Source organism: Nicotiana tabacum, chromosome 3, assembly GCF_000715075.1.
Source record: "Nicotiana tabacum cultivar K326 chromosome 3, ASM71507v2, whole genome shotgun sequence".
In the NCBI taxonomy this organism is placed as follows: Eukaryota; Viridiplantae; Streptophyta; class Magnoliopsida; order Solanales; family Solanaceae; genus Nicotiana; species Nicotiana tabacum.
In genome coordinates, this window is record NC_134082.1 from 120,584,754 (window position 1) to 120,605,840 (window position 21,087).

Genomic DNA, 21,087 nt, shown 5'->3' on the forward strand with positions numbered 1-21,087 from the left:
CAAAAGTACTTTTGAGAAAAATACACTTAGAAATACTTTTTAAAAGTTTGGCCAAACATTAATTATTGCTCAAAAGTGCTTTTCATATCAAGTAGCTAAACATAAAATGCTTCTCACCAAAAAATATTTTTTTTGAAAAGTACTTCTCAAAATAAGTTGAGTTTTAGAAGCTTGGCCTAACATGCTAGAAAATTGATTATTCATGAATCAAGGATACAATTTATTGTTAGTAAATCGTCTCGTATTTTTACAGTCATTAAAAAAACTCTAGCGTGAAATGGATGGATTTCATATGTCAAAATATTTGAGGAAAGAAGGTCTAAATTTTCTTTCCTATCTTTGATTATAGTTTAAAATTACAGAGATTTTTTTCCTAAACATGGTTAATATTAGACCCAAAGTATATATTAGCAATAAAAAAAAAAAAGATCCAAAGTATATCCTTATCAAAATAAAATAAAGTAAAAAGTAGTTCCAAAGTATATGGTGGGTAAATTTGACCCTTTTCCGAAATAAAAAAAAAACATGTTATCAGTGGGTAGTTTTGTCATAAGAAAAGCACGGTGGACTTGATGATCAAGTCTCTAACTCGTCGTATGATAGTACTACTCTTATACTCGGCTTCGTCTAATCTATAAATATTGATTGATGTTCAAACTCGAAGCTTTCGTTGAAATTACTCGGCAAAATCTACTTATATTTGGAGTCAGGAAGACTGAAAACCTCAAACTCCTACACTATATAAAAAAGAGTCGCTATCTCCATAGAGTTCTCCTGCGATCATCGTTTCTTTCGTTTTCACTGTAAGTTGAACAAGCAAATTACTAATTGTGCATTTTTCCTTCTGTGCGATTCTCAATTAACTTTCTCCAAAGTGTTGATTTGCCTTGACTTTTCTATACCCAATCTAGTTAAAATATATAGAATATCATTCTGCAATTTACCAATTGTGTTGTCAACCCAATAGCTTGTGGTCGAAGAAGGCATGGAGATGGAGCTGCAGTTGGAGTGGAATGAAGCACAGAAGATTGTGATAAACGTAGACCTTGTGTCTGCAGCCAAACTGCATCTTGAGTTTCTTGCTACCCTTGACAGGAACCGTTGGCTCTATGAGGGCCCTGGTCTGGATATGGCGATTTATAGGTAATCCCCAATTTTGAAATGGTCAGTCTGTTGCAATTGTTCACTAAGCTATGGTATTTTTTATTATAATGATGGTGTCCCGTCAGCTTGCACGCACCTTGACTATTCTGTTGGATACCTGCTACATCCTACCCCACACAAGTTTTCTGTTCACCAATAGTCCGTGCTAGATACTGATTTAGATTTTATGTTCTTTCGCTTCTGGCTCATGTTTTGTATTATAACTATTATGTTTTGTGATCCTTGAAAAGGACTTGACGTCTGTTTCTGTTATCTAGGGAATTTGATTTTGATTCATGTATTTCAGTTTTCTTTATTTGGAAAACTTGCTAATGCAAATCCCCATTTCAGGTACTATTCGTGTTGGTTACCGTTATTGGCAAAACTCTCTGAGTCCCCCTTCTTTGAAGGACCTTTGGTTGTTCCCCTTGATTGTGAATGGGTTTGGCATTGTCACAGGCTCAATCCTGTAATCTTCTGAACAGTTGAAACATTTGTTTTTCAATTATACCTTTGTGACTGATTGCTTTTATTGACACGTAAAATGGTTATTCTGCCTTTCCAGGTTAGATACAAGACTGACTGCGAGCAATTATATGGGAGGCTTCTTGACAACCATAATGTTGTATCTTCTCTGAAAGGAATATCAGAAATGGAAACGGAAGTGATATGGAAACGCTTGTATCCAAATGAACCCTATGACTTGGAGTCAGCAAGAGCTCTTTCAGATAATATCCATGTACAAATTCTAGAATCTGAAAACTGCAGTAACTATGATCTAGTCTCTGCTGTTAAAAGGCAAAGCCCTTTCTTCTATCAGGTGAGCAAGAGGATGCTAAGACTTCATTTTAAGTAAAGCACAGGCCAAACAATTAGCAAAATTCAGTTTTATAAAAATCACAAACTTTAATTTTTGTTGTAGTCTTATTTGAATTTAAAGCTTGAGTCCTTGACAATCAATGCTACGTGGCAAACTTCAGAAACAGAATGATATAAGACAATTCCGCAAGGGATAAATAAGGAAAAACCTGAAATGGGAGGTAGAGGGATCATTTCTCCTGCCTGCCTGTTCATCCTTGTCATATATAAAGGAGATAGAGAAGTGAAGTAGCAAAGTTCAACTATCTAGGACAATTGAGGAAAACCTGAAATGTGAGGTAGAGGGATCGTTTCTACTGCCTGCCTGCTCATCCTTGTCATATATAAAGGAGGTAGAGAGTTGAAGTAGCAAACTTCAACTATCTAGGACAATTCTGAAACAGATAAATAAGGAAAAACCTGAAATGTGAGATAGAGGGATCATTTCTCCTGCCTGCCTGCTCATCCTTGTCATATATAAAGGAGGTAGAGAAGCGAAGTAGCAAACTTCAACTATATCTTACAAATTATTGTGGATGGTGATGTGGCTATTTGGTCTTTATATCTTTTGCATTATCAGAACTGGCATATAAGTTAGCACGTTTTCTTATAACTTTTTATTAATACCACATTGTTCAGACATGCTAGTATAGTAAGTATCATTTGCTGTCTTATATCATGTCTTTCTCCCAGGTGTCTAGACCCCACATGAACAACGAACTCTATCTTGAAGGAGCTGTGGCTCGATACAAGGGTTTCTTACACTTAATCCGGAGAAACAGAGAAAGATCAATCAGGAGCTTCTCTGTTCCAACTTATGACATTGACCTTATCTGGCACACTCACCAGTTACATCCTATTTCTTATTGTAAAGACCTTGTTGATATTATGGGTAAGGTGTTAGATCATGACGATACTGATTCAGACAGAACAAAAGGGATGAAGCTGGATACTGGGTTTTCTGGAACTACAAAGCTATGGGAGGAAATGTATGGTTTAAGATACTGGAGGGCAGGTGCAATGTATAGAGGAAATGCACCATCTCCTCTTAGAATTTGTCCTTATCCCTCCAATCCTGCGAGCAAGAAGGCAGACACATTCCGTATGGATCAGAAGATAATTCATCTTCCAGAGACGAAAGTTTTGGAAGTAATTTTCCCAATCTTTTCTAGTGTTTCTAAAGTTTGTTCTGCTTTTGCTTTTATTTTGGGATTGTTGATATAATTTTATATATAAATTCAAAAATTCATTACCAGCTTATGTCTTAAAAAATACTGCAAAGAGGGGATCTGGAGTAGGTGATGACCATATAAAATAGATTTGTTTTCTTCAATCAGTGTGCAGAGAGAGTTAGAGATCATAGGAGAACCACTACTTCTAAGCCACTTTAATCGGGCATAGATTATTTGCTTAAAACTTTAACCTTTTTTAGGAAATTTAAGCCTGCTGTCCTCTATCGTATTTTGTTAGCTTGGATTTGAGTCAATGCATTTTTGTGTAACCTAGACTGCTTGATCGCCAACAATAGAACAGAAGCCACCTTTTCTTCTGTTCAATCTTCGACACCTTCAATAGAACTATTGCCGTTTCTTAGGTTCTTCATCATCCATGCCTTATCTAGTTATCATCTGTTAATCTGATTTTAGCTTTGGACTATGTGATGTTCAAAAGTTGTAACTTCTAGCAACTTCTTTTGCAGGTCATGTTGGAGATTATAGGCATAAGAAACTTACCTGAAGCTCACAAGGGAGGCTTCTTTGTTTCTTTTAGCAAGACACATCCTGATAGGATCTTCAATGCAAAAAAGAAACTTACTATTTTCTCTGAAAGTGGGGAAAAGCAGGTTGCTTACTTCCAATGTGAACCTAGTGGCCATCTTCTATTAGAACTCATCTCCCAATCATCTCATGGTTTGCCGATTTCAAAATCTGTTGAAGTTCTGGGTTCTACTGCCTTCTCTTTAGAAGATTTGGTTTGCCCAGCTTCGAAACTCACAATGGAAAAATGGTTGGAAGTTGTGCCAAGCACTAAAATAAAAGTACTGGAACCAATCTGTATACGAGTAGCTGTATCAGTTACAACACCTACTGCAGCACCATATGTTTTTCACATGGTTCGCTCCCGAGCATTCTCCAAAATTTCTTGTTTTTTTCCACTACCTGGAAGGAATCAGTATGCAAAGAATTGGACGTATGTCATTGATGATGATGGTGATGAGGTCATTAGCCTGCAAATGAGGTATGTAGTTTTTGGTATTCTTTGTTGTTAGTGCTGTTCTAGTTTTTGGCTTTCTCATAAATATGTCTATTTTACATTACTTTTCCCTCTGATTCAAGATTAACATTTTAATCGATCGTAATATCTTGTGTGGTCATATAGTTAACACATCGGTAACCTTTAACATCACCATCAAAATATTGAGAAAGTTATTGTTCCTTTAAAACAAACTTGGAGTAAATCCTTTTCGTGTTTTTAATTAAGCCTAACTGTTTGATTTGGTGGAAGGGTACCATATGATATTTGAATGTGCGTAGAAGGATGTGCTTGTTTTGACTTAAGTGAGAGTTCTAACCACTTCTACAATTCCAGTGAACACTTTAAATTAAAACAGTTAAAAAACTATTGTCACCTTTACTTCTTGCTTTTTGAAACTGTCAGCTGTATTGAACTTGAGCTATTCTCATGAAATTCATGTTTTGACTGCAGGAACTCCAAGAAATCAAAGAGAATGAGCAACTCTACATTGCAAAAGGAGGTGATTGGGATCAGCAAGTCTGGTGAGACGCATTCTCTTGCGGAGTTAGTCGGGAAAGAGTGGTTGCTGTTAGATTCCTACTGGTCCCTCCAGCTTCAAACTTGCAGTGGTGATGAAGGTTACCTTTTGGAGTTGGTTGGTGGTTCCAGGATTGTGAGTGTTCATCCACTACACCTTACAATTTTTTTCCTTAAAACAGGATAGATTGATAAACATGTTCATTAAATGCCTATGATTGTCACTCGTCACTCTTTCATTTCACTGATCGATGGAGTGATTGATATTTTCCATCAGATTTTTGGAATACTGCTTGCGCATAAGCACTATGTGTTGTTTATTATACATTCATTCGAAACATTTCTCATTGACTTTCATGGGAATAAGTTTTGCTGCATCTGAGTTCTTCTGTGTAGAATTGCTTCTTTGACATATAGAAGTGGGTCAGTGGTTCTTAACATAAAGAAAGAGAAGAGATGCAATTAAGGTTTAGAGAGAAAGAAGTGGATCCAGTAGGCAGCTGGAAGTTGGCGAAGAGGGGAGGCAGGTGTTCAATGGTTTTCTGCTATGTAGGACTAACAAAAAGAGAGGATAGGAAGATGAATAATGCCTGGCTTCTCATTGTTTCTTTTGATTGTAATTTTGAGGATTTCACAAGTTTATGTTGTCTTTGCTCTCCGTGAATTACAGTTTCCATATTCATTTCACAGGTAAAATTCTTCCCTGGGCAGAGATTGGATTATGAGCACAAGCATTGTGCAAAGCGAAGAAATCAAGATGATTTTATGACAGCAATTGAATTCTCTTCAGAGCACCCATATGGAAGGGCATTGGCATTGCTCGACTTAAAATGCGGTGTTATCAATGTAAAGTCATTATATTTATTTACAATATATTACTTGTTTCAATTTCAAAACATGGGGTTACATCTGCCTGAATGCACGTTGTATTTGAAAATCAGGTGAAAGAGGAGTGGTTACTTTTGCCTGGCACGATAACTGCTTTTATTCTAGGTGATATTTTGAGAAAGGAAGGGTATAGTAGCTTGCTGAGCAGTGGCAACAATTTGAAAGATAAGAATACTTCAACTGAAGAAGCTAATGCATGCAATGAATAAGGCAACAAAAGTAATCTGCAACTATTGATGCTGAGAAGACAATGCATGTGGATGTAGAGACTGCACAAGTAAACAAGTAGATAAGGAGGAGCAACCAGCTGAGCCGGTGGCACTGACAGCGGCTGTGGACCTGTGATAGTGTCATAAATAGTGTGGTTCTCGCAATGGTGGTGGTGGTGGGGGTTGTGGGGGGGGGGGGGGGATTGTACGAGTAGGTTAACGAATAGTGGTTGTGATGGCTGTGGAAGCAGGGATGTGGCAGTAAGTGGCTGTGCTGATTGTTTTATGTCTGGAGCAAGGTCTGGCCCAAAGTACTAGTTGAGCTAATTTGGTCATGATTGGTTTGATGCTTGTATGTTTGTGGAAGTAGAATCACTCCCAATGTGTACATTTAAGTGCTTCTGGTTCTTGATGTTAGAGTGTCTTAATCATGATTCTGGCTGTTTGGAAATGTGTTTATATAGTCATATGCTCTTCTGTATAAAGCTGAATAAGTTTCTGTGTTCTTAGTTATTTACTTGCTCTAGTGAGAGTGTTACAGTCAAATATATGAAAGCCAGGTAGTAACAATAATCATTTGAGGAAGACTAACTAAATTGACAGATTCTCATGGCATTAGGAGAAAAGCATACCGATGACCTCTTGACCGCACATCACGACTTAATGATGCATAATTTATTTTAACGGTTTGACTCTTATTCTTTACCCAAGTATAATTTTACTTTGAGAAGCTCGATATATATCAAAGGTCAAAAAGATTCATAACGTGGCAAAGTGGAATCATTGTCATTCAGCACAACGTGGTCCTACACACTTTACAAAGTGGGAATTGGGATGTTGTAAGCATTTGCTAACTTTGTCACACAGCCGATTGGTATAGTAAAACTTGCTATTCATTTCCTGATGTATATTAAAAATAGCAAAATTTTATCCACTCATTTTAGCTGGAATTATGTATATGTATACATTGTTAAAAATTGAAAACATTATATGGGTGGTTCTCTATGTTCGAACCATTGACCTAAATCCTAAATCTACATGTCTATGAAAGAGAGTAAAAACGCAGACAAAGGATAAAGCATAAGGCATCCAAGGAGTTAGTTCAGACAACTGTATTTGACCATTCCAAATGAGTATTTTCCGCAAAGAAAAATATGTTTCATGAGTTAGTTGAGGTATCATTTCCCAATTTCCAAAATATTCTGTCATCTCTTCTATTCCAAATTATATGCTTCTCCTTAATTTTGCCGTCAGCACAAAGAACAAGAGGCAAGAGAGAACAAAAAAAAACCACTCAAAAATTTATCTAAGAATGGCCCTTACCTAAAAGTTGATACGACTTTAATACTGATCACACAAAGTGGTGCTCCCTCAAAAGAATCAGGTCTCAAGTCTGAACATGTTCCTGCTCTGTTCCTATGGCTTTTGAATTCCTTGGAATTGAAAAACCTGTCTCTTTTTTGTTCTAAATTTATATGGATTTGCTAATTTACTAAATGAAAATCATAGTGAGTTGATCTCCAAAAAGAAAAAACAACTTGTGTGTGAGCTGGGTATAGCTTTTATTAACCAATTAAAGTTCTGTTAGTCATTTGAATTCAGATTGTGTAAAGTAAATCCAACTCTGAGTTCTTCTGAAGGTTGATTTTCGTATGGATTTTTCTCTCCAGAAACTTGCTGCGTCAAATTGAAGGTATGTTTTCCTGCATCTACTCCTTTTGAGGATTTACCTTGCGATCTGCATTTTTTTCCTTTTGTGCTTTATTGGTGTTAAGAGTATGAATTTAGTCCTTTGATTCAGTCACGATCTATCGTGACGTGATCTACTGTGATGTGATGTTCATCAATGCACTGTGATCCACTCTGCAGGAGTTTCTCATGACTCTACTTTTCTATAACTTAAGGCCCATAAGCTTCTAGTATTATCTTACATAATATTACTACTTGATCCCTCCTCCCCAAAAAGATGGGGGTATTTGCTCAGAGAAGGGTTAACTTCAGTGAATCAGGACATGGAATTCTTCATTTTTTAAAAATAAAATTTATGCAATTAGGATTTAAATAAAAATAATATGAGTTACAATTTATAGTTAAAATTGTTATAGAAGGGGAAAAAATGTCAAACAAATTGAGATAAGGAGTATTTATCATCAGCTTGGAGTTAGAGGTGTTATAGATGAAAGAAGTGTTTCCATCTGATTTAGCAATGACAGCATATATATCTAAACACGTTCAGAAATTCTCAACATTCTAGATTTTGAAGGATTGAAGTATCACAGGTTTCATAGAAGGAGATAACTAGTTAGATTGTTTTATGGTCAGCACCCGTGAAAATAAGTGGAAGATCTGATGGATTGAAAAGGATCCCACTCCCTTCTTGGGTACATGGTTTGCGAAAGAGGTACTTGTGATGCTACTGAAGTGTCTTGTTACCATCCAATAAGTGTCACAACTCACAACCTTTCTGTAGATCGGCTATGTAAACAATTTCCACAATGTTGTGACATGTGTGATTTGTCTCTCCTCATTCAAATAAATCAGAGATTCTTAGTTGTAGTTGAGGGAATAGAAACCTTTATATTTGTGCATCCAGAATCTAACCTTTCCCAGTTAATTCTATAAGCCAGTTCTTTTGGGATTGAGTAATTCCACAGCTTTAACATTGTCTTTCTGAAAGCTAAGAGGGAATCAGTTTTAGATGGAGCTTGTATGAGTAAATCTTCTGTGAGCCTTATCTGTGGGTCGTCATAGTGGTCTTTATTGTAGATGTTGGAGTAGATGATTAAAAGACGGAAGGATCGTGGAGTTTTTTTTCCAGAAATTCTGTAGCCTAATCTGCCAAAAGCTGGTTTTTGTTTATATAGAAGAAAACATCCTTCCTGAATTTGATCTTTTTGTCCTTCAGCTTAGAGAATATGAAATCATGAAATCTCTCTAAGCTATTTTATGATTCTGTTCCCAAGAGAAGACATTATTGATTGACAAATTCAACTATGACTCTTTTTCTCGGGAATCAGCTATTAGTGTAGAAGATTTTTGAGGCAAACATGTAACAGGTTTTGTTTCATGTCTTTTGTAACAAAGCTATCACAATTCTCTGGCAAATGGATGTGGATTTTGAGAGGTTTCATAAGAACCGGAATTAAAAAAAACTGACTCTTTTGCCATTACATATTCACAAGATAACTTGGGAGATCTATTTGAACGCTAGACATATATTAATCCTTGTTCCATCCCCGACTTTTGAGCAGGTCAACATTTTGCCATCTATACATGGTAATATTCATTAAGCGTATATATACTTGACTCTACATAACCATAACTGCAGTCAGTCTAAATCTTACTTCCACGGACACTGATTAAGTGATTATTCTTTCCACTAGCATCATTTACTTTAATGTACAATTAGATATTTCAGAAGAAATTTCTGGGTTCAACTTATGAATCTCCCCTTATGTTGACTATAACAAAGTCGCAACCTTAGTAGAATCGAATAGTAAGCACGCAAAGTGTTTTTTCACAATGGCCATAAACAATTGCTTCTGAGGATGGCAAAAAAACACTTAGCTGATCAGATTTACTATATTTTCAACAACCTGGATTGGCAGAATGATCTGCGTCATTTCCCGACTTTGTTTTTATTAATATTATAACTCCTAGTTTGTTGGTAGCAGACTTGTTTGATAGCTAGACCACTATCTCCCGTCTAACTCACCTTCAGCAACTCAAATTTTTTATATTTCTTATTTCTGATCAAAGGATTGGCATCTTTTACTGTAAATCCTAGCTATTTTAGCACGATATTGGAAATCTTATTGCTATTACTCAAACAAGCATGAAACTTCTGGGGGTTTCAACAGATGAACGGCTAACTAGATCTGATTTGTCAGATCAACATCAAAGGCATTTGCAGTGGCAGCATCTGTTGTAACTTTCGGGTTTGGTAAGGGGAGCAGTTCATAGAGCTTATAGATGCTTATTTGACTGTACTGATACTGCAGACTCTTCCATTGTTCTTTCTTGCTGCAAGCCTTGGCTAGATAACATCATTGTGATTCACGATATACAGAACTTTAGTGTTAGTAATGTTTTATCAGGATATTCAGATCTCTAGTTTTAGTAATGTTTTATCTGGATATTCAGAACTCTACTTGTTGCCAACAATGTTATCCATTTTGTCACTTACTCATTCAGAAGGAAATAACTGTTGAGACTCTTCATAAAATACACTCTCCATAAGACAAGCAGCTAATCTTCTCGACTCTCAAATTGGTTCTTTACAAAATGTGATCGTCATTGTAGGAGAAAATAGTTGATGGATAATTAGATAACAGTTAATGCCCTTGTTTTTAGGCATATTCTAATGCTTTTGTTAGGTACTTGATGCTATCAGTTGCTACCAACTAGCTGTTGCAAGATCTCTAGTGTATAATAATCTTTGTTGAGATAGGCAGCCACTCAATCGACGCCTAATCTTCCATAAGGGCATCAGACATTTGTATTTACAGTGTTGCCTATGGGGATGACATCTCTTTCTGTAAATCCTAGCAGTTTTAGCGCTTCCCCTCTTTCTGAACGATTAAATATCACTATGAAAGAGTCAAGAGTTGCAAATTTCTGATGCAAGAATATCGCAACAGGATCCTTTTGCATAGGCATAGCAAGCTTCATATTATCTGTTTCCCTTGAGAAGAACTTATTGAATCTTCGTTAGTGATGTTTTACCAGCGTGCCTCGTAATTTTGAGTTTTAATTTATCAGTTGGATCTTGTGGCCTTTGAATCAGTTCCTGGAGCTGTCACCTCATCCTCTAATATTGTCAATTACTTGGTTCATGAGGTGAAAAGCATTTGCCTTCTCTTTGATTGATTCATTTGAGGTCGCTATCCGCTTTAATGAAATATTTGATTGATTTGGCTGTTTCAAATTTGTGCTAATTTTTTTTCCATGTGGCCCAATTAAGGTAGAAATGGTATTCCTTTCAGCAGAGATAGGATAGGGAACAATCTCAAAGCAAAAGCTGTAGAGAAATAACAAGCTTTCAAATAGAAGAGCCAAACGAGAGATTTCTTCATCTTTGGGTCAATAGAGACTACAACTTTTTTTCGCAAACTCAGTCATGTCTTCACTGTACAAGTTACTCCTATCCTCCCTAACCACTGAAAATCAGCAGGTGGTTTTCTGTATACAAGCAAAAAATAAACCCGAATATTTGTTGTCAGTCCCCATTTGTAACATCCTACCACTACTCTGTAGTTAACTAAAACCTCTCAATTCCTAATCTTGAGCTAGTCATACTTCCAAAAAGCCAAACCCAGCCAAACTATGATCATCTTCTGAGCTGCTGCAAAAACAGATGTACAAAAACCAGCCAAAGTAAAAACCTAATACAAAACACCATATTCACTATTCAATTGACCTAAAACCCTGCAGCACCGAGATTTCTTTCTCAAACCCATAAATGGCTTATATCTCTTTTGTTTCAACATAAGGTGACTGTACACTATCCTCATCAGACTCACTCTCAGACGAACTTCCTGAATCTGAATCTGCAAATTACCATGGCAAGAGTAAATAATACATCAAACTAATTTACCAAAATGAATGAAAAAGAAAGAATATCAGAATTTTACCACTGGAAGAAGAATCACTGCCAGAACTTGAGCTACTAGCACTGCTTGACCCACTACTTGCACATGGGGCATCCTTCTCGATCTGCACAGGAGGAAAGTTTTCAACTGGTATTTCCTCACCGATATCAACATCCTCTTCCCCAATGTCCCCCTTCTTGTTTTTCAGCATTGCATGCTCTGGTGTTGGTGCCTTCTCAGGCGACTTAAATCACAGAACCAACAGGGTGATCAGAAAATGAGGCATCATAATATAGATTAGTTAACAAATGTATTAAAACTCCAAATGCTATGCTTACCTTGTTGAGCTGTGTGGCAACAACATCTTCAGTGATTTCTTGTCTCTGCATTGCGCTCAGAGCCTTCTTATGGTAACTTACAAATCTATCCAGTTCCCATAGCGTTTCATTGTCAAGGACCTCGAAGTCAAGCTCAATCTCGTCATCTTCCTGTGCCACATTAGGGTTCCTCCTCTTCACAATTTGCACCACATGACCCATCTTCTCTGGTGGAAGATTCTGCAAGTTAACCCCTAACTTTGCCTTCTCCTCAAAGGTCATCTGTCTTTTGTTTGGATCCTTGGCCTTAGGTTTGGGCAATTTAGCTGGGCGAGGCATAATGACAGGCTGCACTGCAGGGGGTACAAAAAATGGTGCAGGTGGTGTTCTCAAATTCTGTTCTTGAAATTGGTGTTGATTCAACAATGTGGAATGCAAGCACTCAGGGTCTGATCTTTTTGTAACCGGCAATGGTTCACATAACACATTTGGTGGCAGAATTAGTGCAGGCTGGGACAGATTCTTCTGGCGATTTACCTGCATAATAGTTGCAACCTTCTGATGCTCAGCTTCATACTTTTTGTAAGCTGGTTTAAACATCTCTTCAAAATCAACTAGGAACCTTTCAGCCATAGCATGGACATCCTGGCCTTTAGGGTTATAAGTCATGGCATTGTTGAAAGTCAGTCTCACATCAGCCGCAAAATCTTGTGGGGTTCTGTACTCATTCCTGTCCAGCCTTAATTTCACAGTTCCGAGATCCATAGGGTGCTTTATGATATCAAAATAATCATTAAGTCCCAGGCTCTTAACATCCACTGGTGTATTAAACACCCAGCCATTCTTATGCTTCATTAATTTCGTCAATATCTGCCGGCACTTCCTCATCATAGTTACAAAAAACTTATCCCCTTCGACCACTGGTTGCCGCTTAGGTTCTTTCCCCGATGCTAACGCCGCTAAAGCTCGCTTTTGTCCAGAGAGCTTCTTACTTTTGCTCTTTCCACCAGGTTTCTGATGATGCGGGAGCAATGCCGGTTGGTTCTGCTGAAGCTCTGGCGCTGCCGTCGGCTGTACGACTTCTCTGGACGTCCTGGAGACGAAATCATGGGATTCAATCCTGTTCAGAACGCCCCGGACCCGATTTAGATCAGAGATTAGCCGCTTCTTGAGGTCCTTCAACTCTCTTCTCGAATAAGAAGCCAAATTGAAAGTCACGTACCCTCTGTGAAACGAGTCGTTAAGATCATGAACAGCATTTGGTTTCCAACTGAACGGCGGCACATTAGTGTTAGCCGTTTCCACCGCCAGCGACGGAACAGTCCTAGGCGATGGCTCATTGCTTTGCCGGAGGTGAGGTAAGGCTGAAACATTTTGGACTTGTCTTCTAAGGTTAAAATTGGGGTTAGGGTTAGGGTTAGGGTTGAACCGGCTGTTGAGCTGAGAATGAGCAGTGGAATTACTTGTATATTTCCTCATATAAACATCCCAGTGCGCTTCATTTCTGCTGGGTAAAACGGCCGATGCCATAGAAGTTTACAGGTTTCATATAAGGATTTTCGAAACTCCGACGACTAATCCCCGGCGAGGAAGTGGCGGGAGCCCATCATTTCACCGGGAAATTCAATTGCCGCCGGCCGGAAGATTAAAAGTGAGAAACTATAGGAATTATTCCCCCCCCCCCCCCCCCCCCACACACACACACACAGCGGAATGAAGTGGAGAAGAAGCAAAGAAAAGGCGAGGGTTTCGAAGACCCTCTCTTTAACCTGAACGAGTAAAAATGTTAAGGCCACGATCTCCTCTTAAAGGCAACAAAATCTGCCCCCTTTCTGTTTAGGGCAGTTTTTGCGCCCTCGATTCTCAATCAGACGGTTGAGAATTTTATATATATGCTGCCCGGCGTACTAACCTTGCCATCTGTCACGGACGGCTTAGATTTACGTTACGTACACGTGGAGAGAGATAAAGGCTATTGAGGGAACTGTGTTTTCCTTCTGGTGGGAAAAGTAAATTTTGGTTCGGGAATTTGGTTTCAATATTTCTGAAGATTGGCAAAAAATGGAGCCTTACAAGTCGGACGTGATGACGTATTATTGTGGGACCTATTGGACCATCGAAAATATCTATTGGGATGTGCGGTGATGTAGCGGAATTTTCTACCTGCCTCGACTAGAATCAGAGGATTATCTTTTCTTTCTTTCGTTGCCAGGTCACCACCGTTATTGATGCTAAAAGTTTAGTTCACATGTGCATTTTCATGATTATATACTCCTTTTGTGAAAGGAAGAAGAAGGAAAGACTATTAGATGGTTGCTCGGCTGACTATATTGGCAAATATGAGCATAGAACTTTCCTAGAAAATTAGTTGTTTACAAAAGTGTGCTCCATATATTTTAGCTTTAAGAGATGCTAAGGATAATTTTATCTTTAATTATGTAATATATGCATTAATAAAAAGATATAGATGCCATTAAAATAAGGCTAAATACATAAGTTACCCCCTGAATTATGAACCAAATCCCCTAGACACACTTTTTGCGGGCGAAAATTATTTTACACACTTAATCTTTTCAAAGTTTAGCGAATACACACCACTTTTATTTTGACCACTTTTTTTTAAGGTGCATATCACGCACCAATAAGATTGCAACACGTGTAATTATTTTTCTTAAAAATTAAAAATGCTTAAAAGTACAATTCTACCCCCTAATTACCAAAAAAATCCAATTTCTCCATCTTCATCATCTCTCTGGACCATGGGTGACTCCGCCACCAACACCACCAAGACCTTTAAAAACACTAATTTATCCTAGCAATTCATCTCTGTACCAAATACAAGTTGATCTCCATTAGCCAAAACTGCAATGAAGACCCCTTGAACCACCACAAAAAGCTATGAACAAAAACTCATAAAAATACGGAGAAAATAACCCAGAAATTGACACAACTCATAAGGGGTATAACAGGACTATATGATAGAGCAATAAACAAACACACAACAACAATTTTTGTAAAAAATAGAAACGTTATCACAAAGATGTGAAAATCACAATTCAAAATTCAAGAATTTTAGCTAATTGCCAAAACCACAAACAAAATCAACAAAATCATTATTCAACTTCTGCCACCCCCTGATTACGATTCCATTTTAACTAATAAAATCATTGTTAACGTCTGATTTAAGAAAAATTTAGTGAGGAGTAGGTGGTAACAGTGGAATCACTGGTGTAGAATGTGGCTATGGAGTAGCTATTGGGAAAAATGAAAAGGAAAGGGATTTGAGTGAAAGACTAGGGGAGGTAAAAGAAGAGAAAATTAAGTAAGGAAGAGTAAGACATGAAAGTTGTGGCAGAGGCCGACTGGGAAGGATAGTTTTTCGGTGAGGGACATGATGACAGGGTTTCTTTCTCTTTTCTTTTTATTTATTAAAAAATAAGAAATAAAAAGAAAAATAGAATAACATCTTGACATGTCAGCTTACATAAGGAATTGGACAGAATATACATAGGTTTTACGCGCTCAATCTTTTTTATTTAACACGCGCGGGCCATTTGGCAAAAGTGGTGTGTCTTAGACACACTTTGAAAAGGTTGGGCGTGTAAAGTAATTTTTGTTCGCAAAAAGTGTGTAATAGAGATTTGGTCTATAGATCCAAGGGTAAACTATGTATTTTGCCTTAAAATAATAGGTAATTCTTGCGTGATATTCTTTGTATTATCATTCGTAACAATCTATAATTATTCAGAACATAATTTATTTTGATTATGCTAGCGACTGAGATTTAGAACTACACCCAAATTTAGAGTTAAGCTATGATCTCTACTAGAACTGTAACTAGATTAATCTAAGTCATGGACTCATGAGATAACCCTCGAGATGTTTTACTTCTTTCTTATTTTTTTAATGCCATTAAAAATAATAAAACATATATTAACACAAATATATTCCAACAACGTTCCTTTATTTTAAATTGGGCAGCAAGATTATGCATGTATACGTACATATGCCTTGAAAGCAAGTTTTCTTTTTGTATTTTATTTTCGTAATTCAGCAGATGTTATTCAGGTTCATATCTTAGACACATGTTTAGGGTTGTTTGACAGGTAGGATTTAGACACCCATCGCGGCCCATTGGTTTGAGTCATGACAAAAGTGGTATCCAAGCAGTTCTGTCCTAAGGTTGTCTACAGACCGTGTCTAGTAGAGTCTTGTTTACGGGTGTGTTGTGCACCACACTTATAGACAGGAGGCTACAGGACATATAGGATGTTATCCTCTCTTTTTATCTCAGATCGTGCGATACAAGAATTCATGTTCCTAACAATATGCTATATTTTCAGCGATGCCTCCAAAGAGTACGGCCACCCAAAAGGGAAAGTCCGTGGCTGGTGAGACTACTAGTCGAGCGCCACGAGTTACCAGGTCTCGGGGAGAGTCTCATGGTGAGGTTCCATCTCAGACTTCACATACCCTTCCCTTTCCAAAAGAGCTCCGAGGGGCACCAACTCCAGCGCCCACCCTTGTACATGCAGCACCTCAGCCGGATGCACCTAGTTAGGAGATGAGAGATGTTATTCAGTTATTGACCCGATTAGTAGCCGCGCAGGCTCAGTGTCAGGAAGTAGGTATTGGTCACGCAGATAGGTTCGTGAGTGCGAGGGTTCGTGACTTTATTAATTTAGACCCTATGGTATTCACTGGAGCGGATCCAAATGAGGACCCTCAGATATTTATTGATAGAGTGCAGAAGACGTTACGGGTAATGAAGGCCATTGTGACTGAGTCAGTTGAGCTAGCTTCCTACAGATTCCGAGATGTTGTAGTTGTTGATACCCAATTTTTCTATATATATTTTTAATATATATAAATACTTTCAAAATAGCATATATGCATATATAAGCATGCATAAGCATTTTTATAATTTTTTCTATACTTTTAAAGGCTTCAAATTGATTTATTTCCTCCCTTTTTACTCATAAAATCTCCAATAATTATCCTTCAAATTATTTTGGGGTGATTTAGCCATCTAAATTCTGTATTTATGCCAAAATATTGTTAAAATATTTTTAATGCATTTTTTTTATAATTGCATTTGCATTTTTAAGCTAATTTGCATATATTTGCAATACTAGCCTTATTAATGCATAATTACATTTATATGCATAAAATGATCTTCTATATTTTTAAAATGTTAAATAGCTATTTTAAATCATTTTAGTACATGAAATTATTATTTTTTAGAAATTATTGGTTATTTATTATAAATTATATAGGGTTAAATTGGCTATTTAAAACTTAACCAAATTGTATTTCAATTTCAGCCTCAATTCAACCCAATACCCCAACCCAATTTCAGATCAAATTACCCGACCCAGGCCCTAAATACACCTACCCGACCCAAGACCCCATCAGATCATGGCCGTTGATCTAAACGATCAACGACCCTCGTTAAAACTTACCTTTTTTTTAATTCCAAATGACCCCCAACCCTAATCATTTTCTATGCACCCGCCGCCCTAAAATCCTTTCTGCTCTTAAAATACTCTCAACTTAACCCTAAAACCTTGTCTAACTGATTCTTTGTGTTTAAACTTCTATTTATTACATATTTTGACTAATTCTATGAGTCCACTATATCTTAACTCGTCTATGCTGAAAGACCTAATTTTTAGGGTTCTTCATTTGGTTCTGTGTATTAGCATGACTGACCGGTTCTCGCTTTGAGTTTCTGTGATTTCTCATGACTATCTTGCCTTGATATGTTTCTACTGAGTTTCTTAGCCTAAACTTACACTGATTCTATGTGCTTGTGTTCATCTTGACTGTTCAAGACTTGCCTCTTTCTTATTGAATCAGTATTGTTTAACTTTCATGTTTGCTAGAGTTGTATGTCAACTCTTGACTATCCATGTCTTACCTTATTTATATGCTAAACACTAACTCTTTTCATGACTTTTTCTTTGATTGATTCTGAATTCCCTGTTTCTTGGTTTAATTTGAAATCTTTCCTTTAAACCTTCGATTCTTGCCTTCCTACTCAATATGATTGATTTGCTTGCCTAAACTAACTTTCACTTACCTTGTCTGCGTGGTTACTTGATTCTTAACAACTATCTCCTTAATTAGAATTTTTTGAACCTAGCTCTAATTGTTTACTTTGTGCCTACTATGTTTGAATTATTTCCTTGTCTGTTATAATCCAGGTACACATTGATTTCTTTCCTTTTTTGCTACCTGTTCTTACCGTTTGAACTGATTCCCTTAATTAAGGAAGTACTTGTATTGATTTTGCTCTAATTGGTTCTGAGTTCCATAATTACTATACAATTGCGATTCTTGCCTTATTTTACCTAGTTTCGAACTAATATATATATATATGCTCTCTCATTAACAGTCAGGACACACGAACACATTAGTTCAAACTCTCTCACACTCAAAACTTTTCTGCTCTCTTTCTTTGGTTACTTGCTATTATTCTGAGTTAGCCAGCTGCAAGCCAAGGCTAATTATTGTGCTCTTCTATTCTTCACTTTGTGTTTATTATCTCTTTACTGGTATGTTCTGATTTCAATTCAAGTCCCAAAATCAATATGTTGCTTTTACTGCTTCAGTTTATCATGTTTCTAATTTGTTTCTATCTATGGTTCCGTTGTTCAACATGTAATTGATATATTTACATTACTGCTTCATCTAGAGTGCTAGTCTAACCCTCTTAGGGCATTTTAAAACATGTTCTACTCCCCTGGTAGTCTGTCTCGATGTAACTCTACCCTGTTTTGAATGCTTGTCTACTTGTTTTCCAGTTTTGATATGCATTTACTTTGCAAATTGATTTGTCACTTTAAATGGTTGATTCTATGATCGTTTCTGAAATTGATACTGTGTTGGTACCACTATCTATTCCCTAATCTCTTAAACCCCCACAAGAACTACTATGCTCCTGTATACTATGTGCTCTATGTGTCCCCGAATCCCATTACCCCTATTTGTGGTTGCTGAACCTGCCTTGGTTCTATGTTCTTTGATTATGTATGGACCTGTTTTGGGTGCTGTGTTTGAACTATTGCTTATTACTCTACTCTCTTTTCGAAACTGTCTTATTGAATAACTCCCTCTGTTGTTTTTACAAAACTATTTCAAACAAGTCTCTTTTCAAACTGTTTTCCTGCTTAAATCTTTCCAAAACTATGTCAAACACTCTCACATCTACTCTTAGGTTTTAAGTTCTACCCCTCTAATATGTGACTGCTTAGGGATCCCTATGAGATCCCTCTGAACTTTGATGTATTAGAGCTGGCCCTTCCATACTGCACTACTCAACTATGATTATGAAATCTGGGTGTGAGCACTGCCCGGGATCCCTTGAGGTCCTTAGGTAACTTTGACACACCCGACCTATGTGAAAGGCTGTGAGGCAATTTGGCATTGGAAATTCTGGAAATCAGGGCCTATTTGTAGGCTCCCTATAGTGTAACTTCTTATTTTTCTTATCTACTTATGTAATTCATTCGATATTGGCCTGTAATAATTTGTTGTAAACGAATATTGGGGTTGGCTAGTAAAACGAGGAAGGTAGTCATATATGTTATCAATATCAATGGGTAGAAAACATGCTTTAGGTTTATATTTTTCTGTATGTCCATTAGAATTCATGTTTGGGACCAATACATGCAAAGCATATCATGCATTAGATACCATGCTCCTAGGTTTCATGTATACTATTTTCAGCATCTCATTTTGACATCCTTATTATCACTTAGAAATCCTATTTCTAGGATAAATGACAACATTAAAATAAATTGTTACTTATGCATATTTTGAAATCATGTTGTAACTTGCTGTGCATTTAGAAATCCTGCTTTAGGAATTCTGCATATATACCATTCTGAACATTATATGTGCATATTAGATACCATGTTCAGGATCTCGTTCATACTCGCTCAGGCACACCTAGTTAAACTACTGATGCATGAAAAAGGGTATAAAACAGTCTCACAACTAATTATCCTATTTAAGTAAAACTGGTAATAATTATGTACCTTGTAAAAACTCAGAACATCATGCTTTAAGTAAAATATCCCCTACCCTGTTTTAATAGTTCTGGTAATAATTGTGCATTATCCCACGCCTAGGCAAGCCTTAGGTAATCAACCTCTATAAAACTAGAAACTGTTCTTTGTGTTTACTGCTTAATGGTTAACGGGCTTAAAATCAGTAGACAAACTGATTAGGGCCCCTGCTTCCGAGTTATAAAATAAAATTGCTTATCTTCTGTGTCTTGATATTCACTTAGACATCATGTCTTAGGATCCTGTTTAATAATACTGCCCTTGTTTGTGTTTGAGTCGTTCTGTTTACATGCATTATCCGTGGAGGTAAACCTGAGCCTCTAATTGCTTCTTTCTTGCCTTTATTTGCTAAAACCCTATTTGTTCTTGCCCGTCGCCTAGTATATTTTCCTTTTAAACCTTAGGGGGTCTGTCTAGAACTGCCTATAGGTAGAGGTCCTAATTTCCTCCATGACCATTAAGAAGGGACGGGTAGCAACATGCATAGAGATCGTTAAACAACACTCGCTTAAATAGCCGCTAAGAGGTGGGAATAGGTAGATATGGATATGATGACTACGCGCTAATGTCACGTGTAGCCCCTCATTGAGGAGTGTTTACCGGACATTACGTGGGGTGATCCTGTAGGCTAACCAGCCTAGGACCCCTCCTTTCCCAAATTCCTTTTGCTTAAAACTTCATTTTTTATGTACACAACTTGTTCAAATCCTTTGTCTTATTATCTAAGTCATACAATGTCCAACATGCTTTATTTGCAATTATTTGTTTCAACTACTTATTTGTTAAAGGACTAATTCATAAGTATAAGTTCGGCCGGGACCCACCTTTGTGGACCGAGAGGGGTTCCTAACACCTTCCTATCAAGGTTATTTCTAGCCCTTACCCTAAATCTCTGGTAATGCAAACCAATCCAAGAGTTAACCGCTCTGGGTGCCCTAACGCACCATAATCCGTTAGGTGGCGGCTCTTCAAATACTCAATTCCCAAAAGGAAATGAGTTATTACCCCATGTAATGTCGAAACCCGGACTTCTCTCCGCGGAGGGAAAAAAAGGGGCGCGACAGCGTGGAGACTCTGCTGGGGATACCTTTAGGTTCTTACCATAACGAACTTATCTTTGATGAATTAGTCCAGACATGCTTTATCCCGTTCCTTTTCCCCTTATTTGAATTTAATTGCTTATTTCCTTTTAAGCCTTTATGATCCTTTATTCCTGAAACTGACTTGTCTCTTTGTT

General features: G+C 37.2%; 2 protein-coding genes across 12 annotated transcripts; one reads left to right on the forward strand and one right to left on the reverse strand.

Annotated features, from left to right (window-relative positions):
* Nucleotides 1–591: 591 nt before the first annotated feature.
* On the forward strand, nucleotides 592–11,073 carry LOC107764218 (glycine-rich domain-containing protein 2). 11 transcript variants are annotated; one of them, XR_012707790.1, is made up of 11 exons: nucleotides 592–803; nucleotides 968–1,143; nucleotides 1,495–1,612; nucleotides 1,709–1,963; nucleotides 2,695–3,150; nucleotides 3,701–4,239; nucleotides 4,708–4,909; nucleotides 5,464–5,619; nucleotides 5,715–7,254; nucleotides 7,511–7,563; nucleotides 9,731–11,073. XR_012707790.1 is itself a non-coding variant. In XM_016582769.2 (9 exons), the coding sequence occupies exons 2-9, from the start codon at nucleotides 986–988 to the stop codon at nucleotides 5,868–5,870; spliced, it is 2,040 nt and encodes a 679-aa protein (XP_016438255.1). In that variant the 5' UTR covers nucleotides 592–803; nucleotides 968–985; the 3' UTR covers nucleotides 5,871–11,073. The 11 variants fall into 11 exon arrangements, 1 of the variants encoding a protein (XP_016438255.1); XR_012707791.1 differs by having other exon boundaries at nucleotides 9,761–11,073; XR_012707792.1 differs by having other exon boundaries at nucleotides 5,715–7,045.
* Nucleotides 10,917–14,498, reverse strand: LOC107764219 (transcription factor GTE7). The gene is made up of 3 exons (XM_016582770.2): nucleotides 11,800–14,498; nucleotides 11,504–11,705; nucleotides 10,917–11,419 (listed from the first exon to the last, which is right to left on the reverse strand). The coding sequence occupies exons 1-3, from the start codon at nucleotides 13,306–13,308 to the stop codon at nucleotides 11,337–11,339; spliced, it is 1,794 nt and encodes a 597-aa protein (XP_016438256.1). The 5' UTR covers nucleotides 13,309–14,498; the 3' UTR covers nucleotides 10,917–11,336.
* Nucleotides 14,499–21,087: the final 6,589 nt, after the last annotated feature.

Coding starts and splice junctions, on each gene's coding strand:
- LOC107764218 (XM_016582769.2), top strand. CDS start 986: ATGGAGATGGAGCTGCAGTTGGAGTGGAATGAAGCACAGAAGATTGTG. Junction 1,144..1,494: donor CTGGATATGGCGATTTATAG/GTAATCCCCAAT, acceptor TCCCCATTTCAG/GTACTATTCGTGTTGGTTAC. Junction 5,620..5,714: donor TAAAATGCGGTGTTATCAAT/GTAAAGTCATTA, acceptor TTTGAAAATCAG/GTGAAAGAGGAGTGGTTACT.
- LOC107764219 (XM_016582770.2), bottom strand. CDS start 13,308: ATGGCATCGGCCGTTTTACCCAGCAGAAATGAAGCGCACTGGGATGTT. Junction 11,706..11,799: donor TTGCCACACAGCTCAACAAG/GTAAGCATAGCA, acceptor CTGTGATTTAAG/TCGCCTGAGAAGGCACCAAC. Junction 11,420..11,503: donor CAGTGATTCTTCTTCCAGTG/GTAAAATTCTGA, acceptor GGTAATTTGCAG/ATTCAGATTCAGGAAGTTCG.